The sequence below is a fragment of the Dipteris shenzhenensis genome, chromosome 33 (assembly GCF_047967505.1).
Source record: "Dipteris shenzhenensis isolate YYH24624 ecotype China chromosome 33, Dip_SZ_1.0, whole genome shotgun sequence".
Classification (NCBI taxonomy): Eukaryota; Viridiplantae; Streptophyta; class Polypodiopsida; order Gleicheniales; family Dipteridaceae; genus Dipteris; species Dipteris shenzhenensis.
This window is the reverse complement of record NC_141628.1, coordinates 28,336,478-28,355,334: the sequence shown is the minus strand read 5'-3', so window position 1 is coordinate 28,355,334 and position 18,857 is coordinate 28,336,478. Positions and strand designations below refer to the sequence as shown.

The window sequence follows — 18,857 nt, the reverse complement described above, 5'->3', positions numbered from 1 at the left end:
GGGTTTAAGAACCAGCACTAGCTTGAGCTACAATGTCAAAAAATCACATGTATGTAGTCTCTGAATCACATTCTTCTCACATGTTTATCCTCTTGACAAAACACGTGTGTAGCATGTGGGGTTTCAATACCGTGTCATATGCTCAAAAAATGGAATTTGCACCACAATATTAAAACCATCATAAGAACATCTCTCTCTCTCTCTCTCTCTCTCTCTCTCTCTCTCACACACACACACACACACATTTCAAAGCCTTTCGAGTATCATTTGAAGAATAGTCCTTGAGGTTATTGCACTCGGAACCAATTCAAGGTTGAGCAAACATGTGGCAACATGGAAACTTGGTATCAAGTCAATCTTACAGAGTTACCATAAAATGTGATATGGCTAGTCCCAAACCATACACCCCTAGGCTCTTTCTTCTGTAACACAAGAGAAGATAGTACAAGACCAAGTTGTACACATTGTCACATGTAATGGATAGTTAAAAAAAAAAGCGTTTCCAGAGCTGCAGATAAACATGATTATCAGGTCAACGAGGTAAAGCATCAAAACACGACATACATCAGGAACATACATTAGGAAGATCAAGGGAAGCCCTCGAGTTCTACATTGTTCAAGCTACTGCTCATCTTCTCAACGATTTCTGAGCCACCCCTGCCCAAAGAATTGCCTTTGCATCTGTATCTGCTTCTAGCCAGGCTTTTTCAGCACGCCTTTGGTTTTGCCGCACATTTTTTGCCCTCTTTGAGGCTAGCCGTTCATCTCTCTCTACAAAAGCAAGCTTGAAACGCTCAGCTATAGAAAGGTTGCTATATTTTGTCTCCAAAGAGGAAAAGCTGGGAATTCTTGGTGTATGAGCTTTTATTGCCCATGTCTGAGGATCTATGCCAATGACCGCAAAATCATCCAATGCCACATCAGAAGATGCCTCTGGAGGCACTTTAAGGAATCTACTCAATCCAGGAGATGATGATGGATTGACCACAACTTTGGGACATTCCAACGATAGCTGCTGTAGAGAGTCCTCATCTATCGCAGGCTGCATGATCCCACAATCAATTACCATTCTGGAAGCACAGTGCGTGAATCTATATCTACTTCCAATTTTACAATTAAATAAGCAGACATTTAAGTTAAAGGACAATCATTTAGGGGAGATTCATGCTGGAAATGAAAGTACAGCACTACCAACATACATAGCAGAATTTCTGACAATGAAACCAGTTCTGTGCCACCAGAGGACAAAAGTATTTATGAGACCTCTCACCACAAAATACTTTAGAATTGCAACTGTTCCGTGTGAGACATCACAGATCAGGAAACTTACCCACACAAGCCACCTTAAAGCCTGTGCACCTCGTCCCAAGTGCTTTAATTCTAAATTCTCCCAGCTGTCCTCGGCTTCGTGATTAACATTAAGGCCTGGTAAAATACAGTGGAGTGATTTCTTTGCTGTTGCATTACTTGCTAACGTGCCTCTGCAGGAATGGACCATAAAAATAAAATCTACTGTTCATCAAAAGGAATATCATATATGTCAGGGACTTCAATCCTTCGGTATGCATAGTCTTTCTTATAGAAGCGTCACAAACCCAACTATAACAAAGACAGCAGAGTTGCACAGAATTGTAATATTAACCAGAGACTAGAGATCCTAGCAAAAAATTGTAACTCCAACAAGGTGCTTTGATAAAGTTGTTGAACTCCAGTCTAAAACATTCATAGAACCAACAAGTCCACATACAATGAAATAGGCTTCAAATAAATTGTTTCTGAATCTTATAGCCCCTGAGAAGATTGTTGCAGTCATATGCTATATGTCAGTACAAGCGCATTCCAACTGTCAACATGTATGGCCTCTAGGCAGAATGCCACATGAGAGCCAATTCGGTTTAGGTATATAACCACCAGTATAAGAGTCTAGGTTATACTAGAACATGAAACCTTGCAAAGGCAACTATTGACTTGTGGACAGATGCACGAGAGTCATGCCCCATGTCTATATCACGTGTTGCCTTAGTGTTAGCTTTCCCCATGAATAAAAAGGACTTAAACCAAATGTATGCATCAATGAAAGGAATCGACAAGGTTTTTGCGAGTAAAGGCTACTTCGAAAAAGAAGACCATTCCAAATGGAATATTCCCTAATTTTCCTGATAGGAATCACTCCAGCCAACTCTAGAGTAAAACTCTCTCCTTGATCCTCTAAATCCCTCGTCCCCACCATAAAGGCTTTGACAAGATCGTCATCCAGTATCATGCTACTCGGCTTGACTGGAGAAGCATCCTAATCACCTGCGCCAATCAGCAACTGGAACTTGGTAAAGTCTTTGTCGTTGTGAGGCCTTAGCTCATTGTACTCTATTCTATTATTGATATGATAATTTGGATTATTCATGTATACTTACACCAGAATGCAATTATAAATTTGAGACGTTTCATGAAGCTATAGGTACTAGAGCTTATACATAAATAACCAAGAGTCATGGGAATAGACTTTCATGCTAAAAATACCCCCTTAAAGTAAGTCACCTTTCATACATGTCATTTTTTGGTAAAATGGCCGGCGATAAGTTGCAAACCGTGGCCGTCAGTACGAACACTACTGTTTTTCTGCAAGATGCAGACGTTATAGACGCTACAAGATATAGCACTAGGCACTACGTTCAAGAAGCCACGACTGGTAGGGGCAGGCTACAGTAAAATGATCAAAGGGAGGCACTCTTGCACCTTGAGAATTACTATTTAACATGTTTTGAAATATAATCATGTCTTTTGATTGGATTTATACTTGTGATGTCTATTAATTGCCAAAGACTCTGAAAAAAAGATACTTGGATTTATACTTGTGACTATTAATTGCCAAAAATTATGAAAAACACATAGTTTTGGGAGTGTAAAATCTTGCTTGCTCCATGGTGCTCTACTCTTTTTGCAACTTTATGACAAAGATTGAATATGATCACTTTCTTTATGATCTTGTAACATGCAAAGGTAATCTGATCGTGTAATCACAGCAAGACCTTCTTTAAATCTTTAGCGAGGAATTAGCATTATGCACCATAGAGAGAGAAAGAAAATAAGGGTAGAGAGAGAACGGAATCGACAACCGATTGGGTCCTTCTACCCACGGAGGGCCCCCTCCCCCAATCAAGGGCGGATTGCTTTATACTTGGAGAACTGAAAGATAAAAATAACACTCTTCGAGAGCACGGAAACACACTTCTGAAAAGTATATTGTGCACGCGTATTGCAGACCCAAAGTCCTGAGAGGCAACGCCAACCAATACCGAGACCTTGATGCTGTCCACATTGACAATGTAGGGCACTGCTGCAAGGCAAGGAAGAGGCTTGTGCTGTCCACTGGGTTGCAGGGTTACTGCGTGAGTGAGAGGGTGAAAGCTAGGAGTAATAGATTCTAAAAGAGAGCTGAGAGATGACTGAAATATAGAGCTGAGAAGTCAGCTGTGCAAGATTGTAAGGGTTGCAGGGTTACTGCGTGAGTGAGAGGGTGAAAGCTAGGAGTAGTAGATTCTAAAAGAGAGCTGAAAGAAAGAAAGAAAGAAATTTTATTAGAGTCTTCAGAAGACCGATGGGTCTATGAGACTGAAAGAAAACCCGATACAAATCACAATAAGGGTGGAGCTCCGAGCTACTGAAACGAGCATCATCACCCATGCTGAATCCTAAGTCTGATCATACATAATCAAATACATCTGGTGTTACAGATAAGTGCACACTAAGTATACTATTTCCTAGTCTACATTTGTCTAAGTCTAAGTCTAGTCTTTATGTCTTGAGTGTGTGCCATGTGGCACTTCTACAATTATCCCATAAGCACTCTTGCTTTATGTCTTGTACTTTGGCCCATATATTCAATGGGTCACATCATTGTAATCAATTAGTCTAGCTTGTGTCTTGTCTACACTCTTCTCAAGGTATTTCTATTCTTTCAGTCTTATTATTTCATTTCCAGTTTCTAGTTCTAGTTCTTGCTTCCATATCCAACATGGTATCAGAGCTAGGTTGATCCCTCTTCTCCCTCTTCTCTCCCCTCAGTCTGTCTCTTCTCAGATGCAGATCTGCCCCTCGCTCAGATCTGCCTCTTCTCTCCCTTGCTGCAGATCTGCCCTTTTTCTGCCCCACCATTGCGCTCCAGATCTGCACGATTCTGCTGTGTGTATTCCCGCTCCAATCTCTGCGCCTGCTCCAAATCTCTGCGCCAGATCTGCGCTTCAGATCTGTGCAGCTCAGCCACAGATCTGAGCGCCAGATCTGCTGTCACGCTAGATCTGCGCAACTCTCTGCTGTAGCGCCAGATCTGCGTAAATCTGCTGTCACTTCTGCACCTGCTATCCGTACTCTGCACGACGTCCGTACTTCGGCCGTACTCCGTACTCCGCCGCCCGTATTTCGTACGTCGTCCGTACTTCGCCGACCGTACGCCGCCCGTATTTCGTACGTCGTACTCTGTTGTCCGTACGACTGTACGGAATCCGTACCTGCACAAGCTTACGACTTCTCCGTACCTGCACAGGCTGACTTCTCCAGCTTCATCTTCACGGAGGTCTGCATCCTTTTTACACTTCTACTTCTGCCCGGGATTAAGGTACTGAGCTTTGCCTCTTTCAGTTTGCTGAACAGTCTCTCCTTTTTTGCTGGTTCCTCCTGCTTCGATGGGCTGTCATATGCTATGGCCTTGACAAAGTGGTGAGAGAACCAGCTTCTTGGATCTCTCCTCTCATTTATTTCTGCAATATTGTAAGGGAATAGACACTGCCCTTGCATCCTAGCAAGAGGTAAGACCTTCCCACATGGCATCTTCCTCTCATTCTCTCATATCTATCGACAAATTCAATGGGACCAACTTTCATGCTTGGCAGATCAAAATCAAGTGCCATCTTATGAAAGAAGGTCTTTGGGACATTGTTCAACATGCTGCTCCCAAAGGTCCTTCTGAGCAAGTTGTCACTGCCAAGAATGACAAAGCCTATGCTATTATATTGCTCGGCCTTGGAGATGATTACATTCATCACATCTCCGACATACAGTCTGCTCCTCAAGCATGGATCACTTTGGATACCCTTTTTGGAGCCTGATCTAAAAACTCTAAGATTGCACTTATGATCTCATTCTTTGATCTGCATATGCAGGAAGGAGCTACTATAGCCTCTCATGTCAATTATCTTCGCAGTCTTATGGTTCAGCTTGCGTCAGTCAAGTCTCCCATCTCCGAAGACATTGCTATTGCTGTGCTTCTTAAAAGCTTACCTGACACCTATGCTACTCTTGTCACTACCTTCAAGTATCATAAGAATCCTTCTCTTGAGGGTATCATCAATGCTCTCCAAGAGGAAGAAAGAACTCAACAACGAAAGGTAACTGACACTGCTTTTTTTGCAAAGAAAGGAAGTTCTAAGGTAAGAAAGCCTTGCACCCATTGTGGCAAAACTAATCATATGGAGAAGGACTGTTTCAAGGCTCATCCATGCACCATTTGTGGCCGTGATAATCACCGGGAGAGGGACTGCTACTCCAAAACCTCTACATCAGCCCCTGCATCTACCTCAGCCCATGTTGCTGCAACATCTCCATTAGCTGATCCTACTGTTCCTTCCTCACATGATGAGAAATGGGCTTTCTGATTACTTCTATGTCTTGTCTACCACCTTGACCACCGATGATGTAGGTCAAGGGGTTCTAGTGTCTTGGTCTTTCTATTTGTCTATAGTCAGTCTTCTGTCTATCTAGTCTTGTGTGTCTGTCTATTTGTCTATCAATCTAACTGTGTTTTAGATCCATCTTGTCCCTACCCTTGTGGACTCATATGAGGATATCACTTGAGGAGGGGTGTCTCAAGATCTTTTGTCTGTCATGTTTTCTATCTTGTCTCTCAGTCTATCAGTCTGTCTTCTAGTCTTGTCTTTCTGTCTTACTCCTAGTGTCCACTTAAGGAGGGTGTTGGAGATAAGTGCACACTAAGTATACTATTTCCTAGTCTACATTTGTCTAAGTCTAAGTCCATGTGGCACTTCTACAATTATCCCATAAGCACTCTTGCTTTATGTCTTGTACTTTGGCCCATATATTCAATGGGTCACATCATTGTAATCAATTAGTCTAGCTTGTGTCTTGTCTACACTCTTCTCAAGGTATTTCTATTCTTTCAGTCTTATTATTTCATTTCCAGTTTCTAGTTCTAGTTCTTGCTTCCATATTCCAACATCTGGATGTAACAATGAAAAGAAAAAGACTAGAGCGGAGCGGAATCCTCTGTACGTCATGTCGCCCTAGCTGGTGAATAGTCGATGATGGGACGCTGGCGCTCGTCAAGGGGTGCCGTGTGTAAGAAATCCTAGATTTACTATATTTAGAAATGTGCTAAGGAACAGAAAGGAGACTGAAATAGCAGAGAACAAGGAATAATTGTATTGCTTGAATGTCTGAAGGGTATCCGTGGTGTGTCATCCATACAATTGGGCCTCTCTTATATAGAGAGTGAAGAGTCACACATGAAAAGGTGTGTACTCCAAAGTGTATGTGCATGAAGAGGTGTGTACCCCTTGTGAAGGGTGTGACCCTTGATGAGAGGGTACATTACAATAGGAATGTCTCTTCAATAGAGTGTCTCTTGTGAAGGGTTGTGCCTCATAGGAAGTGTCCTGTCGAAAGGGCAAGGGTTGTGCCTCATAGGAAGTGTCCCGTCGAAAGGGCAAGGGTTGTGCCTCATAGGAAGTGTCCCGTCGAAAGGGCATACCCTTCCACAAGTGTCCATTCATCAAACCATCCATAAGTCTAGAAATAGAGAAAGGAATACGTCACAGATCGTGACATCCCCTCCCACTCAAAATAAGACCCTGGTGGAGACAATGAACTGATGTAGAAAATATCACTGTAAATTCGAAAATACTGTTGTAAAATGTTAGGGTACTGCTGTAAGTCTTCATCAGATTGCCAAGTAGCTTTGGAGTCGTCCAGATCTCGAGCGTTCATGACTGGCTGAGTAAAGATATACTTTAGAGAGTGATGGTCTGTCTTGACCACCGAGTCGGCTCCCATGAGATAATGTTTCCAAGAGCGATAAGCATGTACAACCGCAAGAAACTCCTTATCATAAACCGGGTATCGGGTTTGGATATCAGAATGTTTATGGCTGTCAAAAGCAATAACTTTGCCTTCTTGCATCAAGACTGCTCCTGTAGCGATGTCGGAAGCGTCGGTCATGACCTAAAATGGAAGGTTTGGGTCAGCAATAGCCATAACTGGTGTGGTAGTGAGTGCTTGCTTGAGTTGTTGGAAACTATACTCTATTTCGGGAAGCCACTGAAAAACTGCTGTGCTTTTCAATAATTCGGACATAGGAGCTGCAATTTCGGAAAATTGATAGACCTTTGTATGGTAGAAGTTTGCCAATCCGAGAAAAGAGCGGACATCATGAACATTCTTAGGAGTAGGCCAGTTTCGGATTACCTCGACCTTCTTGGGATCCACAGAGATGCCTTGAGCGGAAATAACATGTCCCAAATATTCGAGTTGGGTCTTGAAGAACTCACTCTTCTCAATGTTGATGTAGAGAGAATTTGTGCGGAGAACTTCAAAAACTTGGTGAAGATGTTGTTTGTGCTCATGTAGGGATCTGCCAAAAACGAGGATGTCAACGAGGTAAACGATGACGAACTTATCGAGGAAAGACTTGAAGATGTCGTTCATGAGTGTCATAAATGTGGCCGGGGCATTGTTTAACCCAAAACGCATGACCAAACATTCATAGTGTCCATACTTTGTTCGAAAAGCTGTCTTGTACTCATCACCTTCTCGTATGCGAATTTGATGATAACCTGAACGAAGATCAATCTTTGAGAATTGTGTTGCGTGTAGAAGTTGATCGAAGAGGTCATCGATGCGAGGCAATGGATACTTATTTTTAATAGTGAGCTTGTTGAGGGCTCGGTAGTCGATGCAGAGGCGCATTGACTTATTCTTTTTTTCCACAAGTAGTACAGGAGATCCGAAAGGACTGCGACTGGGCCGAATGTGACCTTTGTCGAGTAGTTCGGTGACCTGTCTTTGGATTTCGTCATTTTGAGTGTAAGAAACCCGATAAGGAGGTTTCGACAATGGATTACTGCTGGGAATAAGTTCGATTGGGTGATCCACTGGTCGTCGAGGTGGTAACTGCTTTGGCAATTCCTGTGGAAAAATATCCAAGTAGGGCTGGGAAAAAGGTTGGTTGAGGTATTCAGGAGGATCCTTTGTTGGTGTCTCCTCTACTGCCGTAACCAATAGAAGTGAAGTCTTTACTTGACGTTTACGAACCCACTTCTTTACTTGTAGGGCAGAGGCAACTGGGGTTGAAGGAGAGTCCTTAGAACCAGTTAGCTCAATAAGTTTTCCCTGGTGGACAGACTGGATAGTATGGCTGCGAAAACTGATTGATGGATCATAGTCGTAGAGCCACTGTTGTCCGAGTATGACATCGTACCGAGAAAGAGGCATGATGTCAAAGTTCAACTTGTCCGTATAATGTTGGATGCGAAAAGACAAGTTTTTGATCCTGGTGTTGCACAAGAAAGTAGTTCCATTTGCGAGTTCAATCTGATAGTCCATGAGACTAGGACTGGTTGTCAACCGAAGTTTGTCGACCATAGAACTAGCTAGGAAATTATGAAAGCAGCCACTGTCGGTGAGGATAGTGCGTTGTTCCACGAATCGATCCTTGAACACAAAGTACTTGAGTGGCCAGGGAAGGTTCGGGGTTGCAAGCAAGGCTCAGGTGGATGGTATTCGCCATTCGAACAGCTTTGCCTTTCTTGTCTTGTGCTGGGTAGCATCTTTTGTCTGGGAAGTGCTAGGTTCCATATTGGAATTTTGCTTTGGTCGCTTGGGACAATCGAACCATCTATGGTCGCCTGTACAGATGGTACAAAGTCCTTTTGTGCTGGAGTTGTTGTTCTTGTCAGTGGCCGCACCTTTATGTTGATTATGTCGGTAATGACTTTGTGAAGAAGAAGAGGCGCGATCCTTGGAGGAGTGCTTCTGTTGGAATCCAGCATATGATTTCTGAGTCTTCTGGGGATCTTGAGACTGTCGCTGACCTTGATTACCGGAGTTTTTTCGAAACCTGGTGTTATCTCGAGGGCGAGCACCTTTGGCCATAGTAGAGTTCTGTGTGCGATTAGCACTCTGCTTCCCTGTGTTTTGAAAATCTGAAATGCGCTCTGCGTAAGCAATAGCGCCAGCTGTGGTGGTGATGTTTGCTTTAAGGACATCAATGCGTAACGAGGGATTTAGGCCTGAGATGAAAGCATGAAGGCGAACATCCTCAGTTAAACCATCAATCTCCAGCACCAATGTGGTCAACTGAGAGATGTAGGAAGACAGGGAGCCCGTTTGCTCCAACTGTCGGAGTTCTGAACGTGCTTGGAAGTCCGCATTGGCAGGTATGAACTGCTTACGGAGCACGTGTTCAAAACGTTCCCATGTTAACACACTTTTGCCATCCTTTAAGCATCTTTGCCACCATAGAAAAGCTGTATCCTTGAGGAGGGAGGCTGCCAAGGCGATCTTTTTGCCTTCAGTGAGGTCAACAGTATCAAAATACATGTGCATTTTTGCGAGCCATTGGTCAACTGTTCGGCGATTGCGTTGACCAGTGTAGGCTTCCGGAAGTTTGATGTCAATTCTTTTAGTTTTGGAAGCTTGAAGTAAATAGTAGAGGGCACATAGTTCAGTGTTTTCTACCTCTGGTGGGAATGAATCCGCATAGTTGTCTGGTTGCGTCACGTCATCCTCTGTATGTGTGGTACTGTGAGACTCTTGAAGTTGTTGAACTTTCTGACCAAGTCGGAGATACTGTCCTGAAGCTGGGAAATTTGAAGTTGCAGTAGTGTTTCGCCTTGTACGTTGACTTCAGGGGTCTTTTTTGGACTTGAGTCTTTGATCTCTGGAGAGGCTTCACGCGAGCGTTGCGACATATCGGAGATCCCTGTGAGAAAAGCACGAACTTGTGCTCTAGTTTGTACCATTCCTGGAAGAAGATTCGGGCTGCTCCCTGAGGTTGCTCATGTTGGAGGGGGCAGGCGAGGCAGGATGGAACCACCCGTGGAAGTCTGGTAAAGGAGGTCCTGTTTGAGATAACACTGGTGATGCCGAAAGTGGTGTTACAGCTCGTGAGAGGACAGGAGTAGGTTGCAGAGTCCACGGATCTGCGAAGGGATAAGGAGCTGCTGTCGGAAGTGGAGGATATCCAGGAGAAGGAGTGCCTTCAGAGTGTAAATACTGTCTTGGAGAAGGTACAACCTGAAGAGGAGGATATCTGGGAGCTGAAGGAGGTGGAGAGTACCCTGGAGATGCCGAAGGTGAGGGGTGAAATTCTCTCCAAAGATGGACAGCAAACTCTTGAGGAATATCGGGTTCTGGGTATCTTCGTGTCTCGTGGAACACAACCTGTACTGTGCGGAGGAAGTAATGTAACTGAGGTGCCTCATGCAGAAGATATAGGATGTGGTCCAAATCTCTAGGAGGGCACGTGACACAGAAGACCCACGATGCGAAAGCTCCGAAATGGGCTGGTTGTGCAATCTGAACACGATATTGTGTGGTAGATGATGCCTGAGGTGTCCTTGAAATGCCGGGTGAATTACCAGGGCTTTCCATGCTTTAAGGGAGCATCTTTCATTTGCTGTAATTTGATAATGACAAGAGAATCCTTTAAAGCAGAATGGAAAGACTCCACCTGGCAATGATTTAATCTGCCAAATTGTTGCATAGAAGAGGCCTGCAGATTTCTGTTCGGAGGTCCATGTTGCAATGAGTGGAGAGGAGCAGATCTGGGCCTGGCATTTAATAGGCTGTCTTCATCGCGATAGGAGGCTGAAACTGCTGCTGATCTGGCAGGAAAAAGGTGGCGAACCAAGGAGAGCAGGCTATCAATGGCGCAACAGGCTGCAGGTACCCAATTCTAGATTGCAAGAGGGGCTGGCACACCAGGCTGCTGCTGTCATGGGAGACTGGCGAAACAGAAAAGGGGAGGCGGGCTGTCAATGGCAAAAATCTGGTTGCAGGCTGTTTTGCGACCGAAGGGCTGGCTGGCGCTGTGCTCACGTTGCAGGCTGGAAAGGAACCGGGCTGCAAAACCAGCGGGGCTGCAAGGGCAAGGTAACTGGCAGCGAAAAAGGCGAGGGGCTGGCAGCGAAAATGGCACGGCTGGCAGCGAGATGGCGCGTGAAGGCTGGCAGCAAGATGACAAGGCAAAGGCGGGCAGCGAACCTGTGCGGGCTGGCATCGAAATGGCGAGGGCTGAGGGCAGACCCTGCGTGGAAATCCATACGGTGGAGGCGAGCCTGCATGCAAATCCGTACGGACGTCAAAGGGTGAGTCCCTTTTTCGTTGGTGGCTGCCTAGGTTGGGTGGTTGCCCAATGATTAAAAGGTGGGTTTATTTAACCCTAGGGTAGCTAGGGTAAACCTAAGGTTTGGGGCTGGGTTTTCCATTTTAACCCCTCTAGGTACCCTTTTATAGGTGCTTGGTGCCTAAAAGGTGTGCCTATTCGAAGGGGTGTGACCCTTGGAATAGGTGCACCTTTTCATGAAGGGGTGTGTCCCTGTTTTTAAAAGGGGTGTCCCTACATGAATAGGTGTGTCCTTTTGTCCACGATGGGGTGTGTCCCTTGGGTGAGGAGTCGAGACTCTTCATCAAAAGGTGTGTCCGATGGTGGAAAAGGTGCATCCCTTGGTTTTGGGACAGTCCAAGCACCTGAAAAGACACGATTTTTGTCGTGTCCATTCACATCAACTCATGATGTGTGGGAGATGGAGAGGCCATAGATGACTTTAGGCAGGGTTGGCGCTAAAATTTTTTACGCTCATCCTCTCCATCTCTTCCATGCACAATGTGCACGGATATCCTTCTAGCGGAAAAGATGTATCAGATCGGCGCTAGAAGGTGGGGGGCATTTCCTACAGGCAGGAGCGAATTTTGCTCTGATACCACTGTAAGAAATCCTAGATTTACTATATTTAGAAATGTGCTAAGGAACAGAAAGGAGACTGAAATAGCAGAGAACAAGGAATAATTATATTACTTGAATGTCTGTAGGGTATCCGTGGTGTGTCATCCATACAATTGGGCCTCTCTTATATAGAGAGTGAAGAGTCACACATGAAAAGGTGTGTACTCCAAAGTGTATGTGCATGAAGAGGTGTGTACCCCTTGTGAAGGGTGTGACCCTTGATGAGAGGGTACATTACAATAGGAATGTCTCTTCAATAGAGTGTCTCTTGTGAAGGGTTGTGCCTCATAGGAAGTGTACCGTCGAAAGGGCAAGGGTTGTGCCTCATAGAAAGTGTCCCGTCGAAAGGGCATACCCTTCCACAAGTGTCCATTCATCAAACCATCCATAAGTCTAGAAATAGAGAAAGGAATACGTCATAGATCGTGACACCGTGCATCTCGCTCGCCTGGACGAGGCTCAACGCAAGATCAAAGCCACCATGACTCCCGTGGAACGTATCTCGGGTCTAAACAATGACGGGAGGTCCCCTAGAGTGATCTGTGTGTCCCCTCGATGTCTCATGTGTCGTGCTGCGGTTGTCGGGTTGGGTCTCTGTCACGTCTGCGGCTAGAGACTGAATGATCAATAACACTCGATGGGAAGAACTCAGTGATCCTGCTTTGAGAGGTGTCTGATGATGTGGCCAAACCCCGTTGCTTGAGTAAGTACTATCTGTGTCGGACTCCCTCATGAATGAAGGCCGCGAGGCATCTCTAATCTAGGTACGCAAGCAATCTGGAAAGGAGCCCAGAGCCATCTCTGAAGAGGCAGTCGCACAATATGCATAAGCGATGCTCCCAAGGATTCCCCTCTACTCTGCCGCTCTCTATATGGAGGCGGTGTGATGATACCCGAAACTGTCCGATGGAGATCCGTAGTGAGTGAGGCATATGAAGCTCAGTGTACCCCGGTGGTGTGATGAATCCCTCCAAAATACGAAGACAGTAATCTCTATAGAAACTCAGCTTCACTGGAAGCTCCCTCGGCTCCAACCAGGTCCTAAAGGTGTGTAGCTGTAGGAGATCCTCTCAAATGACCTGGTTGGTGTGTGGCCCGATTGGGATGGTAAATGGGAGTACCGAAGGGGCATCTAAACTGTACTGAAAAGGAGGTATCCTATCGATGTGAAACCCTAGTCTCACAAACCATTTGTGAGTCCATGCATACCAGCATCGCTCGTCTCCCTCTGCTGCCAACCTCATAGAGGAATCGAGAGCCAACCATGGCAACCTCTGTCTCCCTGATGTGCAGTCCCCATATGATCTAACCCGGTGTAGATATGTGAAATATAGAGCTGATAAGTGAACTGTGCAAAATTGTAAAGAAATCTGTAAAGAGCTGCTGAAACAGTACCCTAACCTTACTCTGTTTGCTGGTCCAAATCCTCAACCGTGGTGCTGCGTATACACCTTCTAAACAGGCTGAACTGAAGGCCAAAAGCTAAGGCTGATCAGGGCCAACTCTAGAGGTGTTTAGGGCTGTACACAAGAGGCTGGATGGGAGCTATTGGAGTGCTGAAGGCTTGGGAAGCTGGATGAGAAATGAGGGCCTGGAGGCCCCCTATTTATAGGGCTGGAAGGGCTGAGCCAACCTGCCCAAAAGGGCCGACCTTTTAGTCGGCTGATTTGGGGCTGGTTGGCTGGTCCCTTGGGCCCATAAAAGGTGGCCTAGGGAGGGGTGCAGGGTAGCCTATAAAGGCAGTGCCATTTCCCTTCACTTGTTCCAGCCTTAAGGGGGCCCAAAAGGGCTCCTATTCTAGGCTGGACCTAAATCTATCTCTAAGACGAAAACACTACCCTCCTGTTCTCCAGTGGGTACCAATGAACAAGGACTGATCTGTCTAACTTGACCTAAGGCTGAGAGACTGACTTACATAGCTTGTGCCTGACTATCCCTGGACAAGGGCTCATAGCACACGACAAATCTCCTATTAGGGAACCATAACACACTTGTCGATGTAGCCAGTGTGTCACATTGCACCCAACTACAGGGGTACATGTGACATTTCCTCCTCCTCAACTTGGCGATAGGTTCATTGCTTTCAAGTAGTCCGCCAAAATTTGTGGGAACTCCTGGAAAAAGTATGCGTCCAACCACACTGCTTCATGGGTAGCTCGATCACAAAACTCGGTGTAAAACTCCCGGATCCTGCGTCCTGACCCATGCTTCAATTTATGAAGAAGGATCTACTCTAGCTGCAAAACTTTGGCTTCATCAGAAATCTCGGAAAGAGGAGGTCCAAAATACGGCTTCAATCAAGAATCCCTGGTATGCTCTGATCACCGCGTATCACCGAGGGCTCATGTAAACCTTCCACAATAGTGAAGGTGTCTTGCCGCCAATCAGACGTCGGTACATGCTCACGAAACCACTGAATCCCAAGGATCATGCCGTACCCCATAGTTGAGACTGGTGACAGGGCTGGAAGAGCCAATGTATTGGCGAGGGAATAAGTAGAAGTTTTCGCAGTCTTTTCTACAAGCCACTCAGGACAATCCTTCTTGTCGTGCCCAACGATGTGGTGGCAATGAAAGCAACGATGTTCTTGGTGGTACCGCTTCTATTCGTCGAGTTGTAGATAGCCTCCCATAATGCCCGCTTTAGCCTTCTCATTTGGAGTCATCTTTGGCTTGGACTCCTTTTAACCAGAAGCTTGGCCGTCTTTCTTTTGGTACTGGTTGTCCTCGTTCTGATCCTTACCCGCAGTGTTGTTTAATTGCTGTGGGGCTTTGAAATCCTTTTGGATCTGCTTTGGCTTTCCCCTGTTCAACATCACTTCTTTGATTTTGGACGAGAGTCAACGCCCGCTCGTAATCAGGCGGGTCAAAGTTCCGGATGGTAAAACGGATGTTAGTGTCCAATCCTCGTATGAATTGCTTCATCTTTTCGCTCTCAGACACGCCTAACTGCTACGCCAGAGTGATGACTTGTTACTTTAAGTCAACACACGCAAACCACTTTGGAAGAGACGAGAAAACTCATCCTCCAAGTTAAGCATATAATGAGGCAGTACAAAACAGGCTTTGAGATCAGTAATAAATGTTGCTCAAACAAAATTCATCTTCAAAGTTGTTGGGTTCATATGCTTACTAGCCCAATGTTGCCACCAGGTAGCTGCCTCACCTGTAAGATGAGGGACTGCTAGGTGGACTTTGTCTTGCTCATCTTGAATCCGCGCTACCGGAAAGTGAGCTGCGAACTAATGATTGAACTGAAGAATAGCTGAATGGTCACACTTACCATCATACTTAACAAAATTTGGTGTGGACCGGGTAAGTGGTGTTACCTTTGTTGATGACAAAGATGTGGCAGTGACTGTTGTGGTGCCCAAACTTGCCTGCATAGTGGCTAACATCTATTTGTCGTGGTAGTCAAGGTCGAAGCTCTGATACCAATGTAACATGCAACGGTAATCTAATCGTGTAATCACAGCAAGACCTTATTTAAAACTCCTATTAGGGAACAATTACGCACTTATCGATGCAGCCACTGTGTCACATTGCACCCAAGTGCGGGGGTGCATGTGACAAATCTTTTGAGATTGTGATTCATGCTGGCTGGCTAGACAAGCCGGCTAGACTGAGATTGAGATTGACATCGAGATTGTGATTAAGATCGAAATTGAGATTGAGGTTTTGAGGCACACATTTCAAGATTCAAATTGAGATTCGTCTTTTACCTCCGACTAAGATTGAGATTGAGATTGAGATATTGGAGGTAGAGCAAGGGGGTGGTGGGATGATACTTCTCTCTTTCTACAGGAAGTGTTTCCTCTTGTAAAGATTGAAGAAACTTCAATGTTTTCTAATTTCGAATTGCTAATTTTTGTGAATTCTCAACTTCTGTGAGTTGGCACCTCACAATTGCTAATCTGAAGAGCAGACGTCGAAAACCTAAGAATGAGAGATCCCCCACTCTCTGTACAGGAGGCTTTCACCCTCCAACTTCCATTCTCAAAGCAATCTACTGAAATCTCTAATGAAACATATTGAGTTGAGTACATGCACTGGAGAATTGAGTTGCTGACGCTTGTCGTTGGAGTTAGCCAAGTACCTTCCAAAAGAACCTTCTTCATCTATGCCTTTGTGTAAGTTTATGAACATGCTCCCCTTTGGGACTCAAGATCCAGCTCTGAGTGAGCCACTTTATATAGGCCTGGAACTGGCTGACCCAGTGACAAACTGACCAACCAGTCTGTCACCCAACTTGGTCTGCCCCAGCTGAAGACCTTGACAGGCCGTGTGCAGCCTCTGCCCTGAAATTTTTGGTGCTGAACCATTTATAGGCCTGGTGCCGACCTGAGGCCAGGCCTATAAATGGCCCAGGCCTCCCATTACAGGCTGCTTCTCTTCAGGTCCTGCACTAGCCCCAAAGCCTCATGTATGGCCACATGGCTGGGATTGTTCCAGCCTCACAGTCTGCCCTAAATGCAGGAAGACAGTCAGCCCTCCATGCTGACCTGGGCAGCCCAGTGGGCTGCCCCAAAATACCATAAAGGACTCTCATCTGCCGCCCCATGAGGCAGCCATGTTGCTACCCACATGGCAGCCTCATCCCTTCCCCCAATTGGTTCATCTACCCACATTCCTATGTAGGTGTCAAGCCCTCAGCTGTCCTCCTTTGGGGGCTCACAGGTGGGGTCATTCACCCTATATCTCAACACAGGGGTGCATTGATTACAGAGCTAATGTCTGGGTGGTGACTTCCCTTGTCAGTGTTATGTTAATAATTATGTATTGCAGGTCTTCTACTTAAAGTCTCTCTTTCTTAAGGAGTTGATCAAATATGAACTACATCATGTTTCAACCCAGTCCCAAAGGGGATGCATTGGTTGTAAAGCAGCTCTCAGAACTTGGATTCATTCCTATGATGCCACAAGCGAGCTCGGACACCTCTTTTTCTAGGTATTCAATCCAGGTCCAAAGTGTTTAGTTGTGCACTACAGCACGCAGCCCATTTGCACCCTTGTAACATCATCATGAAGGGGCTCCCTCTCATCAATAGAGGTTTTTTTTAATAAAAAGGTCATGTCAAAGAAATTTGCCTTTTTCAATTATCAGAGTTGACATGTAGATGCTTCATATAGATTAAACCAGAGCAACTGACCACGCAATGCCCACAAATAAGAAAAGTACCTAGAGACAACACCATTTACAAGCAAGCATACCTACTGAACCCAAGGTAGATAAGTGAAAGAAAGTGGCCTGAAAATTGGTAAGGATATCAGATGGAATTTAGCAAACATTAATGAAAGTCCACTGACTTACGAGATGAAACTTTTAAACATAAGATCTTTGAAATCCAACATTCCTATAAAAGCACCTCCCTTTTCTTGAAAGGTCTCAGGTTCAAGCAAATAAAATGCTTGAATTTTTAAAATAAATTTCTTTTTGTAAAACACAAGCTTAAAACACATTTTAAAAACATAGAAGATTGCTAGACAACATAAAGTGTAAATGCTTACCCACATCTCAAAGTATGCAGCATAGAACAATTCTGAACCAACGCTTGAACTGCGCATGCTGTTAGACTGCTACATCGGCTGGCAAAAGATTGGAACATATCAAATGTATCATGAAATGAATGAAATTAACTATTTGATGAGTCAATGGACGTATAAGATTGCAGTTAAAATATAGTTCAAAGTAATGTGAGCAAAAACGTTTGGAGGACTAAATGCGAAGACCGTAATCAAAAAAATAGGACAAGTCAAGAAACACAATCATAATTTTAGAAAATTGGAAGCATCTAAAACGGCGACAATTCATGAAAAAGCTACTATATATTATTATTGTCATTCAATGGTTTCCACATGAACAGAGTCAGCCTCCTTCATCAAGACAAGATTGCAACACAGCAACCAGAACACAACTGAAAAGAAACACCCCCATTTTCTACTTGACAAGATAGGACCCAATAAAGTGGATGCAGCCTAGATACAAGCAAAGCACTTCTTAAATTTCCCTTAATTCTTGCACCATCAACACGATGAACCTTGTAAACACTTCAAATCAACTGGATTCACCATTGCACCCAAGATAGATAGCAGAAGCATTTATCATGCAACTTAGAAGTCACTCTCTCCGTGGTTGGAAGAACATCCTCTGAGTTTAGAATAGAGCACTTTAGACCCCATTTTCGACGAACCTCCTCTGATCTTTGATTCAGCTTAGAACACAGCATTCTAGGCAACAACTACAAGAATCCAGGAGGGTGGAAAGTCAGCTGTTATTTGGATGAGTGGCTCCTAGAAAAGGCACCCCAAGAAGCACTAGAATGTATATTACATAATTTGCTTCATCCTTATGGAGTAGCAGCTAATGACTCCAAATGGCACTATTTGCCTTTGTACACATGACAGAACCTCAAATATCCCGTTATAATAGCCTACATGGATCCTCCAAATTAACATGCAAGACCATAACCGACTCTTTGCCGTAGCAAACAACGCCAACAAAGTGGGGATTTGTCCATCCTCCAAAGCCAAAATTCTACAACAATAAAATATATCTTCTTTTCTCTAACAATCAACCAATGGAGGGCCGAGAATACCTAGAATAAAACCCCGATCTACCCTATATGTACATGCTTGTGCTTTCTCAATTAAAGTTGAAATGGCTACTAAACTATGAGAGCCTTATAGAAGTATTAGATGTAGCCTTTGATTTTTTTTGTAGAGAGGCAAAGTACTCGGGTGTTGATGGCAAAGTATAAGACCTATTTTATAAATTGAGGCAGCCTTATCTTCCTCACACTACACATTAGTGATAATGTCAGTGAGAGAATCTCACTGACATGATAG

General features: G+C 44.6%; 1 protein-coding gene across 3 annotated transcripts in view; it reads right to left on the bottom strand.

Annotated features, from left to right (window-relative positions):
- Positions 1-333: 333 nt before the first annotated feature.
- LOC147879929 (RNI-like superfamily protein) overlaps positions 334-18,857 on the bottom strand; it is a 48,164-nt gene continuing 29,640 nt past the window's right edge. Inside the window, exons 4-6 of one of the 3 annotated variants that reach the window (XM_087371751.1) lie at positions 17,524-17,597; positions 1,331-1,512; positions 334-1,042 (exon numbers count right to left, since the gene is read on the bottom strand). In XM_087371751.1, the coding sequence (XP_087227877.1) occupies positions 629-1,042; positions 1,331-1,512; positions 17,524-17,597 (670 nt within the window). In that variant the 3' untranslated portion in view covers positions 334-628. Of the gene's footprint in view, positions 1,043-1,330; positions 1,513-17,519; positions 17,598-18,857 lie in introns of all 3 variants that reach the window. The other 2 variants (XM_087371753.1, XM_087371752.1) reach the window with 2 other exon arrangements.